The sequence below is a fragment of the Scylla paramamosain genome, chromosome 20 (genome assembly GCF_035594125.1).
Source record: "Scylla paramamosain isolate STU-SP2022 chromosome 20, ASM3559412v1, whole genome shotgun sequence".
Taxonomy (NCBI): Eukaryota; Metazoa; Arthropoda; class Malacostraca; order Decapoda; family Portunidae; genus Scylla; species Scylla paramamosain.
The window spans coordinates 11,566,495-11,582,841 of NC_087170.1; the positions used below are offsets into that span (position 1 = coordinate 11,566,495).

Consider the following 16,347-nt stretch of genomic DNA (forward strand, 5'->3'; position numbering starts at 1 on the left):
CCCCTTACTACTTAGGCGCGTATTCTGAAACATTTTGCTCTCTCACCACAACAATTTTCAAAGGCCACAGAGATGACTACCCGGGTTCTCGAGAGTGTTTCTTCTATTAATAATTAGGAACTCGTGTTAATATGTTACAAGAACCGTAGAAACACCCTTGAAAACTCATGTAACTTCAACCGGAGCCTTTTAAACGAAATGGAGGTGCAGCACGGAAGCGTTTCAGAATATGGTCCATACTATTGTACATCTGGCCCCCGCGATTCGGAGGGCTTCGAACTCTCAAATGAATTATTTTTAAAGACCTCAGAAATTATCATTCGAGTTTTCTTGAGTGTTCCTTTTACACTGATGATACAGAATCCCTGTTAAACTATCATTGGAATCATGAAAACGCCCTTGAAAATGTGCATAACTTTCATCAGACTCTGCTAAACGTAGTCGAGGTAAGACGCCGAAATGTTTGAGAATGCCGTCTTAAAAACTAACGCCCGTTTTCTGTGGCATTATTATGTGTTTTTTTCCGTTTTCTTTTTCGTAACACTTAAATATTTAGCTCCTCCTTGACTTGCTAGTTCAGTTTTACGAGTTTGTTCTTAATTAGTGCATTCCTTCACGTATGTTCCTTGTTAACACCCTCGATGAGAGAGAGAGAGAGAAAGAGAGAGAGAGAGAGAGATGGTGCAGCATGTTTTCATAATTAATTCATATCTAAATCTATCTATCTATCTATCTATATATCTATCATGTACACATATCTATGTATCTATCTGTGTATATATCAATCTATGTGCATAGCAATAAATCTGTCTATCTATTTATCTATGTCTCTATTCGCCTATGCATGTATGTATCTATTATGTCGACCTATATATCTGTCTTTCGATCTGTCAATCAATCTCTCTCTCTCTCTCTCTCTCTCTCTCTCTCTCTCTCTCTCTCTCTCTCTCTCTCTCTCTCTCTCTCTCTCTCTCTCTCTCTCTCTCTCTCTCTCTCTCTCTCTCTCTCTCTCTCTCTCTCTCTCTCTCTCTCTCTCTCTCTCTCTCTCTCTCTCTCTCTCTCTCTCTCTCTGTTTATCATTATTGTGTGTGTGTGTGTGTGTGTGTGTGTGTGTGTGTGTGTGTGTGTGTATGTGTGTGTGTTTCCTTTCTCTTAACACTGAAGTATTTAGCTCCACCTTGACTTATTGTCTATCTATCTATGTATCTACCGATCTATCCACTTATGTATGTATGCATATATCTCTCTACTTATACGAGTTTATTTGTTTCTCTGTCTATCTATCTATTTATCCATCTATGTAACGATCATTAAATTTCTCACTGGAGCAAATACCGTACACGCACCACCACTCAGGGATCTACAGACTATCCCTTCTGTTACTCTCTGTTACTATCACGCATCCCCATCCCATTCCCACCACAGCCCATCGCAGCCTCACATGCCTCCCCACTCAAGGACGCTCAGCTCGGTCGCGGCGGAAATGACTCGTGATAACAGTTAAAGGAGGTCTAAAGCAAGGTGCTGTGTTACATTTACTCAGTCTTTTGAATTGCTCTGGTCTCTTGTAGGAAGTGTTTTCAAAGACCACAGATATGATTTTTTTTTTCCCCATGAGAGGGGCACTGGCCAAGGGCAACAAAATAGATAGCCCATAGTCGTATCATTTCCTTCGCTATTTTTCCCTCATCGTGCAATTTTTTTTTTTTTTTTTTTTTACGGAAGAAAAAATTCTGGCGTTCTGCGGTGGTGCTGTTAAAATCGAAAGCATATTTGAAGGATAAGAAAAAGATAGCCTTTATTTGTACCATTTCATATATTCCCATTTTCACGAAGATATCACCGGCTTCTGGCGAATGGTGGCAAAGATGAAGCAAGTGGCGGGCACGGTGCTGTGGTGGTGCGTGGCGGTCGTGGAGGCGGGCACAGAGGCGACAGGTGAGGTGGCTCACGTGACGGATCTCATCAACACCTTGTACGACCTGTCTCCCGTGCACAAGCTGCCCACGTGGGAGTCCCCGCTCACCATATTCGGCGTGAGGGCGGAGGGCGATGTTGACATAGTCTTCCTGCATCCCTCCAGCCGCGCCAACGTGACAATATCCATCCAGATGTCCAGGTTTTCAGGGGAGACTCAGCTGACGAATTACTGGCAGAGTCCCAACGGCAGTGAGACTGTGGTGAGCAGGGACGTGGTGTACCTCAGTCCGCACACCTTCACCTGGTTCACAGTGTTCAGGAGGGACAGCTTCATCGCCCTCTATATGGAGAAAGAGGTGCGGCTCATCCTAGCCTACACGCAGGAAAAGGGCACGAAGCTCAACTTCCTGGACTACACTGATTTTAGAGTGCAGTCTTACTACGATGCCGTGTGGGACTTCCTGGGCTACCAGTACCCGGGCCTGGGCAAGGGTCCGGGCTACGTGGAGGTGGTGAAGGAGGTGCAGGCCGCCGCCAAGGGTCTCATCCATAGGCTACTAATGCTTGAACAAGTCCTCGATGCCAAGCCCCTCGATAGAATGCCACAGACAACTAAAAAAATTTTCCTCACACACCTGCAAAGAACGGAAGCCTTCATGTTCTTGTGCAGGTTTTATGGAATTAACTTTGTCAAGCACGTAAAGTTTTTCCTTGGAAGAGACTGAAGGCTGCCTTTAAGGAGATGCATGAGAAGTGAGGGTACAGACAGCGCCAGTCTGTCACGGCAGAGAAGAGACAGGGAGACGAGTAGCTAAGCAAAGCAAGCAAGAGGAGCTTCAACCATGACTAAACCCCGAGACTGATGACTCATGTGTGAGAATTTTGTAGAGAAAAGTGATTTTAAATACTTTGAATTCTCTCTCTCTCTCTCTCTCTCTCTCTCTCTCTCTCTCTCTCTCTCTCTCTCTCTCTCTCTCTCTCTCTCTCTCTCTCTCTCTTCAATAAGTACTTGTAGATAAATCCTGTTTATTTCGGATCTGACAGAGAGGAATAACTAGTGTAAGAAGTTTTATGAAGGCATTTCCATTGATAATATAAACGACTCTTATAGTTATTGGCATTTCTCCCTTCATGCCACAGATGTGACGTCACCGGCAGCCATCTTTAAAATGACGCCAGCTGAAGGCCTGGAGCTCATTAAAGATGGCGGATTGACGGTTCAGTGGTAAGATAGAGCATTTATTTTTTTTTTACTGTTCACGTATATAATGGCATTAACAGGCTTGTTATTATGCACGTTGGTTATTAACGATGTGCTGCAGAGTTGGTGTGAGTTGAATGGTGGAAAATCAAATAGGTAAGGGAGAAATAAGCATACATAGTGACAAGGGTGGACTGTGATGGCGGGACAGCGTGAGACAGGCTTTTAGAAACGCTTTGCTTTCTTAAAATTATTTTCAAAGGCAACAGAGATCACTACCTGGGTTTTCAAGAGTGTTTCTTCTAATAATAATGTTAAAATATTGTTAATCAGTCACTATAACCATAAAAACAACCTTAAAAATCCCTGTAATTTTAACTACTAAAGGTTTGAGGTCATGTTGCCAATGACAAGACAGGTGACTTGCCAGGTGGTGTGGACTGGGTGTCCAATCTAGGTGGCCAGGTGTGGGTTGGGCGTCCAGTCTAGTTGACTGGGAGTAATAGGTGTTAGATTAATTATCTCATTTTTCTCCTCAGAATGGTAAGAATCTAGTATTATTCCTGGCTTTAAAATAAATAAATAAATAAGATTAAAAAAAAATTTATGTAGCTGTTAAATTATATATATCTCAGTCTAAGTTCTGTTTGTTGCAGAACATTAGAATGCATCACTGCATCACCTGCAAGTCAATTATCTGCCTCATGACCAGTTTGGTTTCAGGAGTGAGAGATGAACAGAGGACCATCTCTTAGTGGCAGACAATACCATCACCACATGGGTAGATACCAGATACATTGCTGATTCAACCTTTACTTTTTTAAGGCTTTTGATATCAACCACTCAATTTTATTACAAAACTTTCACATCTTTTTATTTTATGCAGAATCAGACTTCCAAATACAAAGAACTAGTCTGTCTATGTAAGTTTGTCATCTCTAGTGGTTACAAAACAATTTCTAGTTGAGTACCACAAGGATCAGTCCTCGGTCTCCCCTTTTTTTTTATTTATATATGCTTATTTTACATTATGTATTAGATATCAACATAATGTAGTACGAGGGATAAGAGTAGTCACCTTTTTTATGAAAAGACTGAATGTAGGCTAACTTGAGATTGAGAATACTGGTTAACTCTTGCTTTAAGGTTTCGTGATTATGAAACCACATGTTGGCTAATATAAAGTTCAGTTGTTATAATAAAAGTTTTTTCCTGGCCTTTTGGGTTCGATTACATAATATGACCCTGCACTTTTACCATCATTCTAGACACTGATACATACCTCTGATGTAGCATCAGCAGCTTGAGGGAATGAAGGGAGGGCTGGTGGCCAAGATTAGCGGAGAAGGAAGGATGAAGAAACAGATGGGCAGCAGAGTGGAAGAAAAGATGCACCTGAGCATCACCTCACTGTGAACACCAGCAACACTTCCCTCTGCCACACACCACACTGACAACTTCAGGTTGGTGTTACACCCTTTTTTTTTTCCTGAGAAAATTCCTGCTTAATTGAAACACATATTCTGCATTCAGAAATCAGAATAGAAATGCTTCATTCAGAAATTCTGATGGTAAAGCTTTGGTAAATTGCAATTCACCTGTACATAGTCTTGAGTACCCATCATCCAGCAGGTTACTGTCAGTCAGCAGGTAATACAAAAACTTAAGGATTGGCTGCTGATGCCTCACCACCATTAATTTTGTTTTACTGAAAATACAGCACAGTGGTACTTCAGGTTACAAGTGCTCCTGGTTGCCCAGTTATGCAAGTTACAAGTAAAAGTTATTGAAATATTCTTTAAAAATGGTACAAGTTGTGAACAGATACTTGAGGTACAAGTGATGTGTGTGTATGCTCATATCGTCATATTTGTTCAGTATAAGACTCACATCATAAAAACTCACTGAACACGTGAGTACTAACGTTCAGAGATGCAGCCTATGAGCACTTTTTTGAGCAGGTATAGGACTCAAGCCAGTTTTGTTTTCCACCAGGCAGCAGTTGGATCTTAACTTCGATGCTGCAGATTGCTCAGGATTTCTATTATTTATATGGAAACATTTTACTGGATAGTAGGTGCCTCCTGAAATAAATTAAACTTGCAACCTGATATACCACTGCATAACAATTTCAGTTTGAGTATCATGTAAAAAGGGTTAGAGAAAACATGTGACCAATTTTAATTAAAAATTTTATTTTGTATTCTAAATATTGGCACCTATGGAACATCACAATTACTATTTGGCAGCTTATAGTAAGAGTGTGTTGAGAGGAAAGCCACTTTTCTCCCTCACTTGTTTTATAACATCTTTGGTTGAATATGTGGAGGGAGAAAGACCTCACCCCTCAGCCTCAATTCATTCTGCAGATTATTACTGTTGCTTTCTCTTCACAATCATCCTAAATGGAGGAGTTAAATGTACAGCAACAAAACATTTCATTGCAATTCCAAAGTCACTTCAGAAGCAGGATCACTATATTATAATGTCTGCAGTGTCAGCTGGCCAGAGTAATGTACATCTATTTAAATTAAGCAGTATGACCAGTTTGATATACACTGTGGTGTCAGACTTAAAACAATTTATAACTACAAGTTGGTCACACTAATCTATTGGTAATTTTACAGGTTGTGATAATTGTCCACAAATGCAAACAATGTAGATCAGAGCTGGAAAGTTACATCCCTACACCTAAGGAAATTATAAAGTAGACTTGTTTTCACAAAAAACAACCAAGTAGCATACACTAGCATCCTTATAAAAATATTACAAATAATTAAATTTTTCACATCTTAATTCCTAAGAAGTGTTAAGTTCAAACCTAGATATTATAACTATTGACTAAAATTTCTTTTCTTGCAAAACCAACTTGAAAATACAAACACTAGAACTTCATTAGGCATCTTATTTAGTGCAGAACAATTTGTCCCACTTGATAGACCCACTATGAACATAATTAGGAGCAGTCTTATACATCCTATGTAAGACAAAGCAAGTGAGTATTGTAAGGCAGTGTTGATAAGGTCACTGGAGAGACTGGAGAAATTATCTCTAAGCAGCTTGTTTGGCAGTGTTGGCACCTCAGCAGCCTCAGATGAAGGCAGGGCATTGCAGGACATAGTTTCATCATCACTCATCTTGCACAACTTTTTCTCTCCAAATTCAAGGTATTGCCATTAGATGTTTAAAAAACACATATATAAAGGGTATTGTAACAAACAAATCTTAATACACAGCCAACTTTGACAGTAATGACATGAACTGATGCCTTGAACACCTTGCAGTGTGGATGTGGGAAGAAACACTGCTCACACAGTTTATACTCTTAAGATAGTCTTAGTATATACTCTACAAGAAACATGACTTAAAGAGAAAGTTGTGCTCTTTCAATGAGGCAAGTGTTGGCACAACCTTGACAGCACTCTGCCAGCACTGGGCAGATGCATTACTGGAGGAGAGAATAATGTTAGTGTATTTATTAGCCTTTGGTTGAAATTTATAAAAGACTGTACAAAAGGTCTCTCAGTTTTGACACAACAAACAACGCACAAGTAGTTTATGTACAGTTAATGAAAAGGATTAGCTTTTTTCCCCCAAACACACTTATCACTCCCTGATCATCTATCTCATGTAGTACCTTCCTAGATCTTGTAAGATTTCTGGAAATAATAATAATTACCCTCTAAACTTCAATCTTTATTCGACTGTAGCACCCATCTGGAAGGGAAATTTTGATCTCCTCAATGTTACGAACTTCTATCTGCAGCCTCCTGATTTCCTCTTCATAAAGGGAAATCTGGCGTTGCTGCCAATTGCGAGCCTCAGTGAATTCAGTAACAGTGGTCTCAATACCGCTTTGATGATAGGTCTGCCAAGCTTCATTGAGGCGGCGCTCAAGAGCCTCCAGCTGGGATGGGTCCAAGTCTGTGGAACGTTCCAGCAGGTCCAGGATTTCTTGGACAGTTTCATAGGCCTGGTGAACCCGGGCACTGGCATCATCTGCCCTGCCCTTTGCCTGGTTTGCTTTCTCCTGTGCCTCCAGTACTTGCTGCTTGTCAGACTCTACCCGCAACTCATAGTCAGCTATACGGGCCTCAGTGCCGGCCACTTGACTGGCCAGCTCATCTGCCGTGTCCTTGAGGGCAATGGCCTCCGCTTTGGTGGTGTCAGCCTTGAGCCGCACCTCACCTGCCTCATCACTCGCCTCGTTGGCTATCTCTTGTGCTGCCTGTGCAATGTCCCGAGCATTCTTGGCATCTTCCTCAGCTCCAGTCAGTGCAGCCTCTGCTTCATCTGTGCGGTCCTCAGCTTCATTAATGAGCCGCTCAATCACTTCCACACGACCCAAGGCATCCTTTGCCTCCTCACGGCTCTCCTGCACTAGCTTGTCAAAGCCTGAAAGTATTCAGTATCTTGAGTAGCATGAGTGTAATAGATCATCTTTGCCTGGACAGGGATCTGAACCCTGCACCTTTTTACCTTTTTATATACAACCAAAGCATATTAAACAGACTACAGATTATTATAGCAATCATTGTTATTTCTTTACATAGTTTCATGAAAATTTTACATTATACCCTGCCAGTTACCCTCAAGAAAATAGTATGGTATATTCAACTAAAGGATAACCCGTAGTTTTGGATGACACATGTAGTACACAAAGTAAACATTTCACCTGCAATAAGCAAAATAGTCCAAGTTTGGTCAATAACTTAATCTTCTGTGTTTCTCTACTAGAGAAAACTATACTACATTCATCAGAGATACATTACTAAATCACTGTTTGGTGATCTTAGTGAGAAGAGGTTAGCTGTGACATTTAAAATTTCAAGCCTTCAAATGATGTTAATTTTATTTTTGTGAGCGAGGAAAGTAAGTGTAAATTATAACATAGCTATAATCTTCTCACCATTCACATCACTGTTTACTGCAACTATTTCTCCCAGGAATTCCTATAATTATTCCTACCCCAATGCAGTTAATAGCATTTACTACCGTACATACTATAAGTGGTAATTTTATTATCAGCCTCCTCACCCTCAAATTCTTTACAGTTTTCTTCCCTCAGAACTATTCTGGAGCACATTATGTTGGTGCATGTTCTTACCTTCAAGGGTAGTCAGAGTCTCTTTGGCTTCTGACAGAGTCTTCTCAGCAGTCTTGATGGCATCCTTTGCCTGTCCCTCAGCTGTGAATGTGTCTGCCAGCAACTCAGAAGTGACCTGCTGCTGTGCTCTGCCACGCTCTACCAGTTCCCTTGTCTCTATTAGCTGGGCCTGCACGTCCACTACCAAATCCTGCCGGTTTCCTATCAAACTCTCAGCCTCTGTCTTGATCCGTTCAGCCTCTTGAGACAGTGAGGTTGCTGCATGAAAGAAAGGCACAGTCAAAGTAAGTCTAGTCATGTAAGTTTTGCTTGACCTGAGAATTCCATTAGACCAGGTGGTCATAGCAAGTCTCCACAGCCAGACACACACACACACACACACACACACACACACACACACACACACACACACACACACACACACTTTTCCTTTATTTTTCTTGACATGACTTAGTCAGCATCTTGATCTCTGAGAGTTCCTCTATTTTGTTGCTACAGGAAATATCCCTTGCACACACTCTCTCTCTCTCTCTCTCTCTCTCTCTCTCTCTCTCTCTCTCTCTCTCTCTCTCTCTCTCTCTCTCTCTCTCTCTCTCTCTCTCTCTCTCTCTCTCTCTCTGTTGCAATTAATGTCTTCTAAAGTGTCTTTGACAATAGGTCTGCCAAGCTTCACTGAGGAAGGGGTCAAAGCATCCAGATGGGATGGATTCAAGTCTGGAACGTTCCAGCTGGTCCAGGATCTCTTATACAGTTTCATAGGCCTGGTGAACCTGGCCACTGGCATCATCTACCATACCTTTTGCCTGGTTAGCTTTTTCCTGTGCCTCCAGTTTCATGATACATGCAGTGTTGGTGATAATGTCCAGGTAGTCAGGCTATGGTGTTGCAAAAGTGCCAAAGCATTGCAATGCAGTTGGGTACTGGGAAAAGAAGACTAGCAACTGGAAGTAATTCTCCAAGAGATGGTATTTCAACATCCTCACCTTCCCATGGTTTCAAGACAAAAATAACTGGGAAGGTGCACTAAATATCATCTTTTAGCTGTTTGACTTTAGGAATTGAGATCTTGCTCCAAGGATAATACTACAGCAAATTTGTTGCCTCAATGTCCTCCCATATGCAGTATTTGCAGTAAAAGAGTCAAAGATGACTTGAGTCCTGTGCTGAAAGGGGGTTCTTCTTAGAAGAGTCTCTTCATCACAACGTCCACGGGACACTTGTCCTTCTCTTTCCGTACATAGTCCTCATTTGTCCACCACCTTCACATTAACTACCCACCTTTTTATTCACATCACCCACATTAACCAACTTTCTTACCTTGGCAAAACTCTGCATTCACTTAAATAATTCAAAAATTTCCCCACTTCATTCTTCCCTTTCACTGTTTTCATACTAACAGAAGCAAATACACACACACTAAATTTTATATAACTAATTAAATGTTATATTTCATCCACATAATTCGAGAGGCATTCCAGCCATAATTAGTCACATTTCCTCACTGTCAGTCATCATACTGACAGGAGGGATCACTCAGGCCATGACGTGCTCCATTCTTTTCTTAGATCTCTAAATCAATTTACATTGAAACACGTCCCTAACCAATAATTTTAACCTCACTCAGTTAGGTCCTTTTAATCATCTTTAAAATATTGAGAGGCCACAGGTGGTTATCTGTACTGCATTCACTTTGTTAAGGCCACTCACAGCAGGCTGAGGCAGCTGCCAATATCAGGTGACAGTTTTACCTTTTCCTAGGGATACTGATTTCAGTGGTGTTGTCACTAGCTTGTCATATTAAATGATCAGCATAATTCTGGTGCTAAATACAAAACAATAATAATGTTTATTGCATTGAAAAAAAGAAAAAACTGATATGCCAACAAATTAAATATGAACTAAAATCTTGTTTACACTAGTCATGCTAACCAGTGGAGTGTACCTGCCATCATGCCAGAAGACTGCAGGATATATGTGATTGCTGCTTGTAGTACTAAGTGGGTAGTACTTGTAGTACTAAGTGGGTAGTACTAAGTGGCCAACCTAAAATGCGCACACACACACATCAAAGTTTAGCCAAAACTTTTTGGTGAGAGTGGTATACAACTGCACAGCCAACTTTACAATTATAATTGTACTCCCTCATTTAAACTGGTATTGAATTAGTTTGTTCTATTTGAACAGATTTGTCAGTTTACATTAAATATACGTTTTCTGTTGACCACTTAGTACTACCAGTAGTCCTCATGTACCGTACTTACAGTCTTCTGGCGTGACAGCAGGTAGGTAGGTTGCGGTTACTGTTGCCGACAGATTTCAAGTTAATATCTAATTCATTAGTGTATCAGCTTATCAGTGCATACAGTGTTGTTTTGGGGTTGGCATAAAAGCTGGATACAAAACTACTGAAATAAATATCCCTTGTGAAAGAAGAATTGTCAACTGATATCAGCAGCTCCCACTCAGAGCTGCTCCAGCCTGCTGGTGAGTGCAGTCACTGGTACTGAGCTGCTGTGTGAGTAGCCTTGCCAAAGTGAATGCAGCAACATGGAGTGTTAACATGAGAGAAGTGTCCCACAGCACATGTTGGACCCTCAGGTTAAAAAAGTTAATGTGTGCTGCATCTTTCCTTCAATTCCATCTTAGGACCACCAAGGATACAATCATAAGAAATATGGTTTAGTGCAGCTGTGCTAGGACTCACCATCAGCTTTGAGTGCAGCAGCATCAATGGGAGGGATGGCAATGCTGGAAGCATCAGTGGATATTGCCAAGGCCTCCAGGTATGTAGCTTTGGCCAAGATGCGAGACTCATTAGCAATCTTCAGCGTGTCATCATGTAAGGCTGCAATGTCCTCTACCTGATTTTTAAGCCCCTGCAAAATACACCATTATGATACAAATGATGGCCACTACACTAAACTAAAGCACATGTAACAGATGTGAGGACCAATCATCTCTGCCTTTGTAATTTTTCCTTGACCCCTGTTATCCCCTGGCTCACTACCACCCTCAATACTCACACACCCTGAATCTAAGACTCAAAATTAGCAAAGTGGGGCTTAGGGAACACCTAGGAAAGTCTACATGGAAAGATCAGTCAGTTATCCAGTTTTGAAACAACAAAAAATAAGGAGTCTGCAAAAGGTCAGTTGATCTGCACAAGACAGCTTCTACTCGGTTAAAACTTGATCAACTTCCATAAATTTATCCAACCTTCTATAAATTTATCCAACTTCCTCTTATAAAGTAACTAATGTCTGTACATTTATCACATTTTTCAAAGTTTGTTCCTCTCATCTACAACCCTATTTGTGAGCAAAAATTTGTCCACATTTTTCAAAGTTTGCTCCTGTCATCTACAACCCTATTTGTGAGCAAAAATTTGTCCACACCTTTTTAAATTTAAATTTTATTTTTGTCCAGTTTATGAGCAAAAATTTGTCCACACCTTTTTAAATTTAAATTTTATTTTTGTCTAGTTTATAACTATTCATATAACTTATTCCTTACTAAAAGAACCTGAATTATCTCCTCTATTTAACTTGAATCCTTTTAAATATTTTCATCATACCACCACATACCACACTCCTTTTCAGGGGATGCAGCTTAAGACACCTAATAGGACTAGCCATCCTATCTAAATTGTTAATTTAGATTATGAAAAAAGACATTTCTATTGCATCACACTTTTAGTCTATTAATAGGGGATGGCTTGGTGGCCACTTTACTACGAATTCAAAGAATGCTATAATTTTACTGTATTGTGTACTGTAGTGACTGAAAGTAACATAGCAGGGAGACTGGGGGAAACCCCCTCATTTTCATTTTTATTTCCACAATGAAATATGGCAATGCTATCTTGTTAATGATCTTGTCTCTGTTACTTCCCATTTCACGAGAGATTTCAGCCTGGGACACAGAGAATTAACAATCAGTTTTTTCTAGTTACTGTGAAGAATATTAGTACTGAATTCTATGCTTCACACTTAAGAGAGTACCTTAATCATGTCTGTGATGTCCCGCTGGTCATTCACTGCCTTTCTTACTAAGGTTACAGCCTCGTCGGAGATGTTCCGAGCCTCGTATGCAACCTGTTCAATGTTCTCAGCTTCATCTTCTTGTCTGTTGAGAATTTATGCACATGTAATTATACAGCTAATTCAAGTTTGTAAGGAGAGCTTTTTGTGACAGTGCAACAGAAACTTTGCTTGTTAGACAATATATAGTACTTGACCAAAAAGAAAAGTGCCAGTAAATAGTACTTGACCAAAATTAAAAGTGCCAGTATACAGTACTGCACCAAAATTGAAAGTGCCAGTATACAGTACTGCACCAAAAAAGATAAGTACCAGTATACAGTACTGCACCAAAATTAAAAGTGCCAGTATATAGTACTGCACCAAAAAGAAAAGTGCAAGCTGTAAGTCAGTGTAAAACTGTGGAATCCTTAACTAAGATTCTTTATCCGGGAGAAAAGTGGCATTTTTTTTCTCTCCGTGAAAAAGTGTTACATTCTCTGAAACTGTAAGAGAATGATGAACTCTATCAAACTGTCACCTATTAAAACTGCTAAAGGTATCAGCTGTTACCACCAAAATTTTAAGGATTTGTAAACTTTCCCTGCTAGTGAATCCAGCCTTACTTGGTACTTGGGGTGGTGGCTGTTCTTGTCCTGCATTGCTGTCATGTTGACAGTCAACAGGCACATGACAATCTCCCTTTCACTCGTATTGTCAACCTATACCTTAATTATTCCAAAATTGTAAGTTGTTATATATGACTGTATGGTTTTCTGAATGGCTTTTGATTTCATGATGGAATAACAGTGTATCTTCTGGTACACTTGGCAATGAATATAGGTCATGTGACGCTGCAGTCCCTGTATCCTTGACACATGAATCACCCTGCTGGCGCAGATCAAGTTAGGTCATTCCTGGGTTGAGGTGTCAATAGTGCAGACAGATACAGCCAACACACCAAGTACCAAGTCAGTCTGGATCCATTACAGTGCAATTTTTTTTCTTCTCCACTTACATACAATCTTGGGCTACAGCTGCATAACACACTGCAATTACTTTCATTTCCATGTAGCATTTTCTTAATTCTAATTAACAGATTGTCAGTTGTCAGGTTTTGTGAAGATGTTAGCAGATCAGAAAATGTGAGACTGAATGCAAAAGTAGTGGACATGAGACTGGATAGAAAGATTTTTTTCTAACCAGGACTACACCATTTTCTTAGAATTTATCACCTATTGCAAGGCATTTGTTTTCAAGTATACACTAATGCCCACCGAACAGAATTTATGAATGTGGTTTGTAATAATCCATCAAGGCTAAGTGTCACATCCATCAAAGTCAAAGTCATAGAAACCAGCCTGTCATCTCTGGAATAACACTGATGGTAATGTATTGTTCAGTAACACATGACTTCACTCGAGTGGATGAAATTATTTGTGCGCGCGCATGCTGGTGCATGCTTATTAGCAATGAGAATTGTAACATAAAAGCATAAGATTTCAGACCAGATATCACTACTTCATTAGTTTTTATTTCTACTTTAATAAAGTAATTGATTGTTTTTTTTTTAAATGGCACCAGCAAATATTAACTTTTTTGAAAACTCCTCTTTAAAGAAGTCAACATACTTGTCTGCCAAGGTTCTTGCTTCACTGGCAATCTGTGTCATTCTCTCAGACTGCTGGCCAAATCCTTCAGAACTTGCCAGTGCTCTGCTGAGTGCCTCGTTGCCCTGCACATCAAGGTACAGTTGTGCATTCTGTTGAGAGAAAAATTTTTTGTTTGAAAACTTCATGGTTTCAGGCATTTATATGACATAGTAAAGTAATTGCAGATTGCATCAGGTACTTACTTTCTACTTATTAAACTTAATGCATTAAGTTCCTTAATTACATAATACTCTCTTCCTCTACAGGGAAAGCCTACTGGTGCATTAGGTCTGGAAAACGTGCATTAAGCGAGCAAAAATGGGAATCAATGAGGGGAGGTTTTTCCCCATTGTGTTGTTTTCTTGCCTAAAAGCTTACAGTCCTATTCAGGAAGATACCAGCATTGTCCAAGGTGAATCAAAAGGAAAGAAAATACCTACTCTAAAGAACAGACATCACTTCTTGTACTTCCCTGCTGCTGGAAATTTTAATATCCTGGGCTACAGGAATTATCCACTAGTCAGGTGGGTCATGATGTTCAAAGAAGAACAGAATGGTAGATATCTGTCTACCATGAGTTGTATGCATCTTGCTGATTCATCTTGTAAATGGCACAGGTTTGTGTGTGTGTGTGTGTGTGTGTGTGTGTGTGTGTGTGTGTGTGTGTGTGTGTGTGTGTGTGTGTGTGTGTGTGTGTGTGTGTGTGTGTGTGTGAAATGCATCATCAGTTCACAAATAAGCAAGAAGCTGTATTACAGGAATACAGTAGTACCTCAACTTAAGAGTTTAATTCATTCTGTGACAGCTCATAATTTAATTTGCTCGTATGCAAGATCAATTTACCCCACTGAAATTAATTGAAATGTCATTAATCTGCTTCAGCTCCCCCAAAAAAACACCCAAAATTTTTTGCTACATGTTTTTTAAATATATGTATTTTTAGTATAATGACACCTGTAAGGCTATCCAACACTCATTTTACTTCATGAAAGTGGTAGCAAATTTCAAAATTACCAAAATGCTTGTTTTATTTTACGAACATCCTAGGTTTTAAAATGCAGGAGAGTTGCCTGATGCACAGTCAACTGCATGTTTGAGAGATGAATTGTGGCTGTGTGACAGCCAGTGAGTGACCTTGACAATGGCTGATGATGTATTGCTCTCTCTCTCTCTCTCTCTCTCTCTCTCTCTCTCTCTCTCTCTCTCTCTCTCTCTCTCTCTCTCTCTCTCTCTCTCTCTCTCTCTCTCTCTCTCTCTCTCTCTCTGTGTTCATTATATTGAGGGTTTACTGTAAGAAAATATATTCATAAATAACAAATGTATAAAAGCACATGAAGTGAATGAGTGAGATGAGAAATGCTGGGCAGATGTTGTGGCACTCGCTGTGCCAACTAGTGGCAGCGTAGTTGAAACTTGTTCGTATCTCAGATTTTGGCTCACAACTCGAAGCAAAAAATTGTTCAAATGTCAGTTTGTATTTCAAAAAACTCATAAGTTGGGGTACTCGTAAAGTGGACCCTACAAGATCAATATTATTGACACAATATATTGACTCATTTTTATTGTGCAATAAAATATCAAGCTCTTTTTGATGTCTTCAATATATTGTGTCATTCTTCAATACCGCCCCTTCACTGTCAATAATGTTGTACAATATGGAATATTGCGCAATAATACTGATCATGTAGGGTCAGCTTAAGTCAAGGTACCACTGCATTTACATTATTAAGTTTTGGAATAGACATGAAGACTTAGAAAATCAAGTACCAGGGCATGTTTGGGATTTACTGAAATGCAAAAAATATTTCCTATAGATTTTTCAAATGTATCACTATTCCCAGAACCTGATCCACATCATCATGTGCACATGCCCTGCACTGCATGGCCTCACCCTGAGTGCCTCCTGGGCCCGCTGGATGATGCCCTCGGCCTGTGTGATGTTGAACTTCCCTTGGACAGCCAAGTCTGAACCCAGCCCAATGGCAGTCCTGATCTCTTTCAGCAATTTCACCACAGTTCCAATGCGCTCCTCCAGCTCCTCAATGTGCTTGGCCACTGTCTTGTCCCCTGGAAAGTATTATCAGATAACAACCACCCAACCACTCAACTTTGTCATTTCTAAAAGTAAACAAAAGTGAGATGAGAATATAATTTTTTAAATACTCTGGATTATGTTCCTTTTCAGATTCTGTAATACATAGGCAGATCAACTTACGACTGGACTTCTTTTTAGACTGGAAATATCAAATACAGTAATTGATCCAGTATCCATCCTTCCATCCTAATTTGTGCAGGGCATGTCTGGATGTTGCATGTCCAATTAATTCTCATCATTTATGGGACATCAGTACAGGAAATGGTTTTGTGCAGTATTATATGCATGTACAACAAATTCTTAGTTATGTTACTTCCAAAACATTTCTGCCACAAGTGCTTATTTACAGTAGT

The 16,347-nt window shown here is 39.9% G+C and overlaps 2 protein-coding genes across 7 annotated transcripts in view; one reads left to right on the forward strand and one right to left on the reverse strand.

Moving 5' to 3' along the window:
- Nucleotides 1–1,367: 1,367 nt before the first annotated feature.
- On the forward strand, nucleotides 1,368–16,338 carry LOC135110319 (uncharacterized). 6 transcript variants are annotated; one of them, XM_064022538.1, is made up of 7 exons: nucleotides 1,368–3,145; nucleotides 3,778–3,902; nucleotides 4,390–4,584; nucleotides 8,310–8,512; nucleotides 10,875–11,011; nucleotides 14,166–14,423; nucleotides 15,741–16,338. In XM_064022538.1, exon 1 carries the CDS (start codon nucleotides 1,857–1,859, stop codon nucleotides 2,643–2,645), a length of 789 nt encoding a protein of 262 aa, XP_063878608.1. In that variant the 5' UTR covers nucleotides 1,368–1,856; the 3' UTR covers nucleotides 2,646–3,145; nucleotides 3,778–3,902; nucleotides 4,390–4,584; nucleotides 8,310–8,512; nucleotides 10,875–11,011; nucleotides 14,166–14,423; nucleotides 15,741–16,338. The 6 variants fall into 6 exon arrangements, 5 of the variants coding, with proteins under 5 accessions (XP_063878608.1, XP_063878611.1, XP_063878613.1 ...); XM_064022541.1 differs by having other exon boundaries at nucleotides 4,415–4,584; XM_064022543.1 differs by having other exon boundaries at nucleotides 3,845–3,902; nucleotides 4,415–4,584.
- Nucleotides 5,297–16,347, reverse strand: part of LOC135110318 (laminin subunit gamma-1-like) — an 80,996-nt gene continuing 69,945 nt past the window's right edge. Inside the window, 6 exon segments of the mRNA XM_064022537.1 lie at nucleotides 5,297–7,516; nucleotides 8,229–8,486; nucleotides 10,933–11,104; nucleotides 12,230–12,353; nucleotides 13,879–14,009; nucleotides 15,791–15,966. Of these exon segments, the coding sequence (XP_063878607.1) occupies nucleotides 6,804–7,516; nucleotides 8,229–8,486; nucleotides 10,933–11,104; nucleotides 12,230–12,353; nucleotides 13,879–14,009; nucleotides 15,791–15,966 (1,574 nt within the window). The 3' untranslated portion in view covers nucleotides 5,297–6,803.

Bases quoted from the DNA above. Each gene is read 5' to 3' on its own strand.
- LOC135110319 (XM_064022538.1), top strand. From the start codon at position 1,857: ATGGTGGCAAAGATGAAGCAAGTGGCGGGCACGGTGCTGTGGTGGTGC.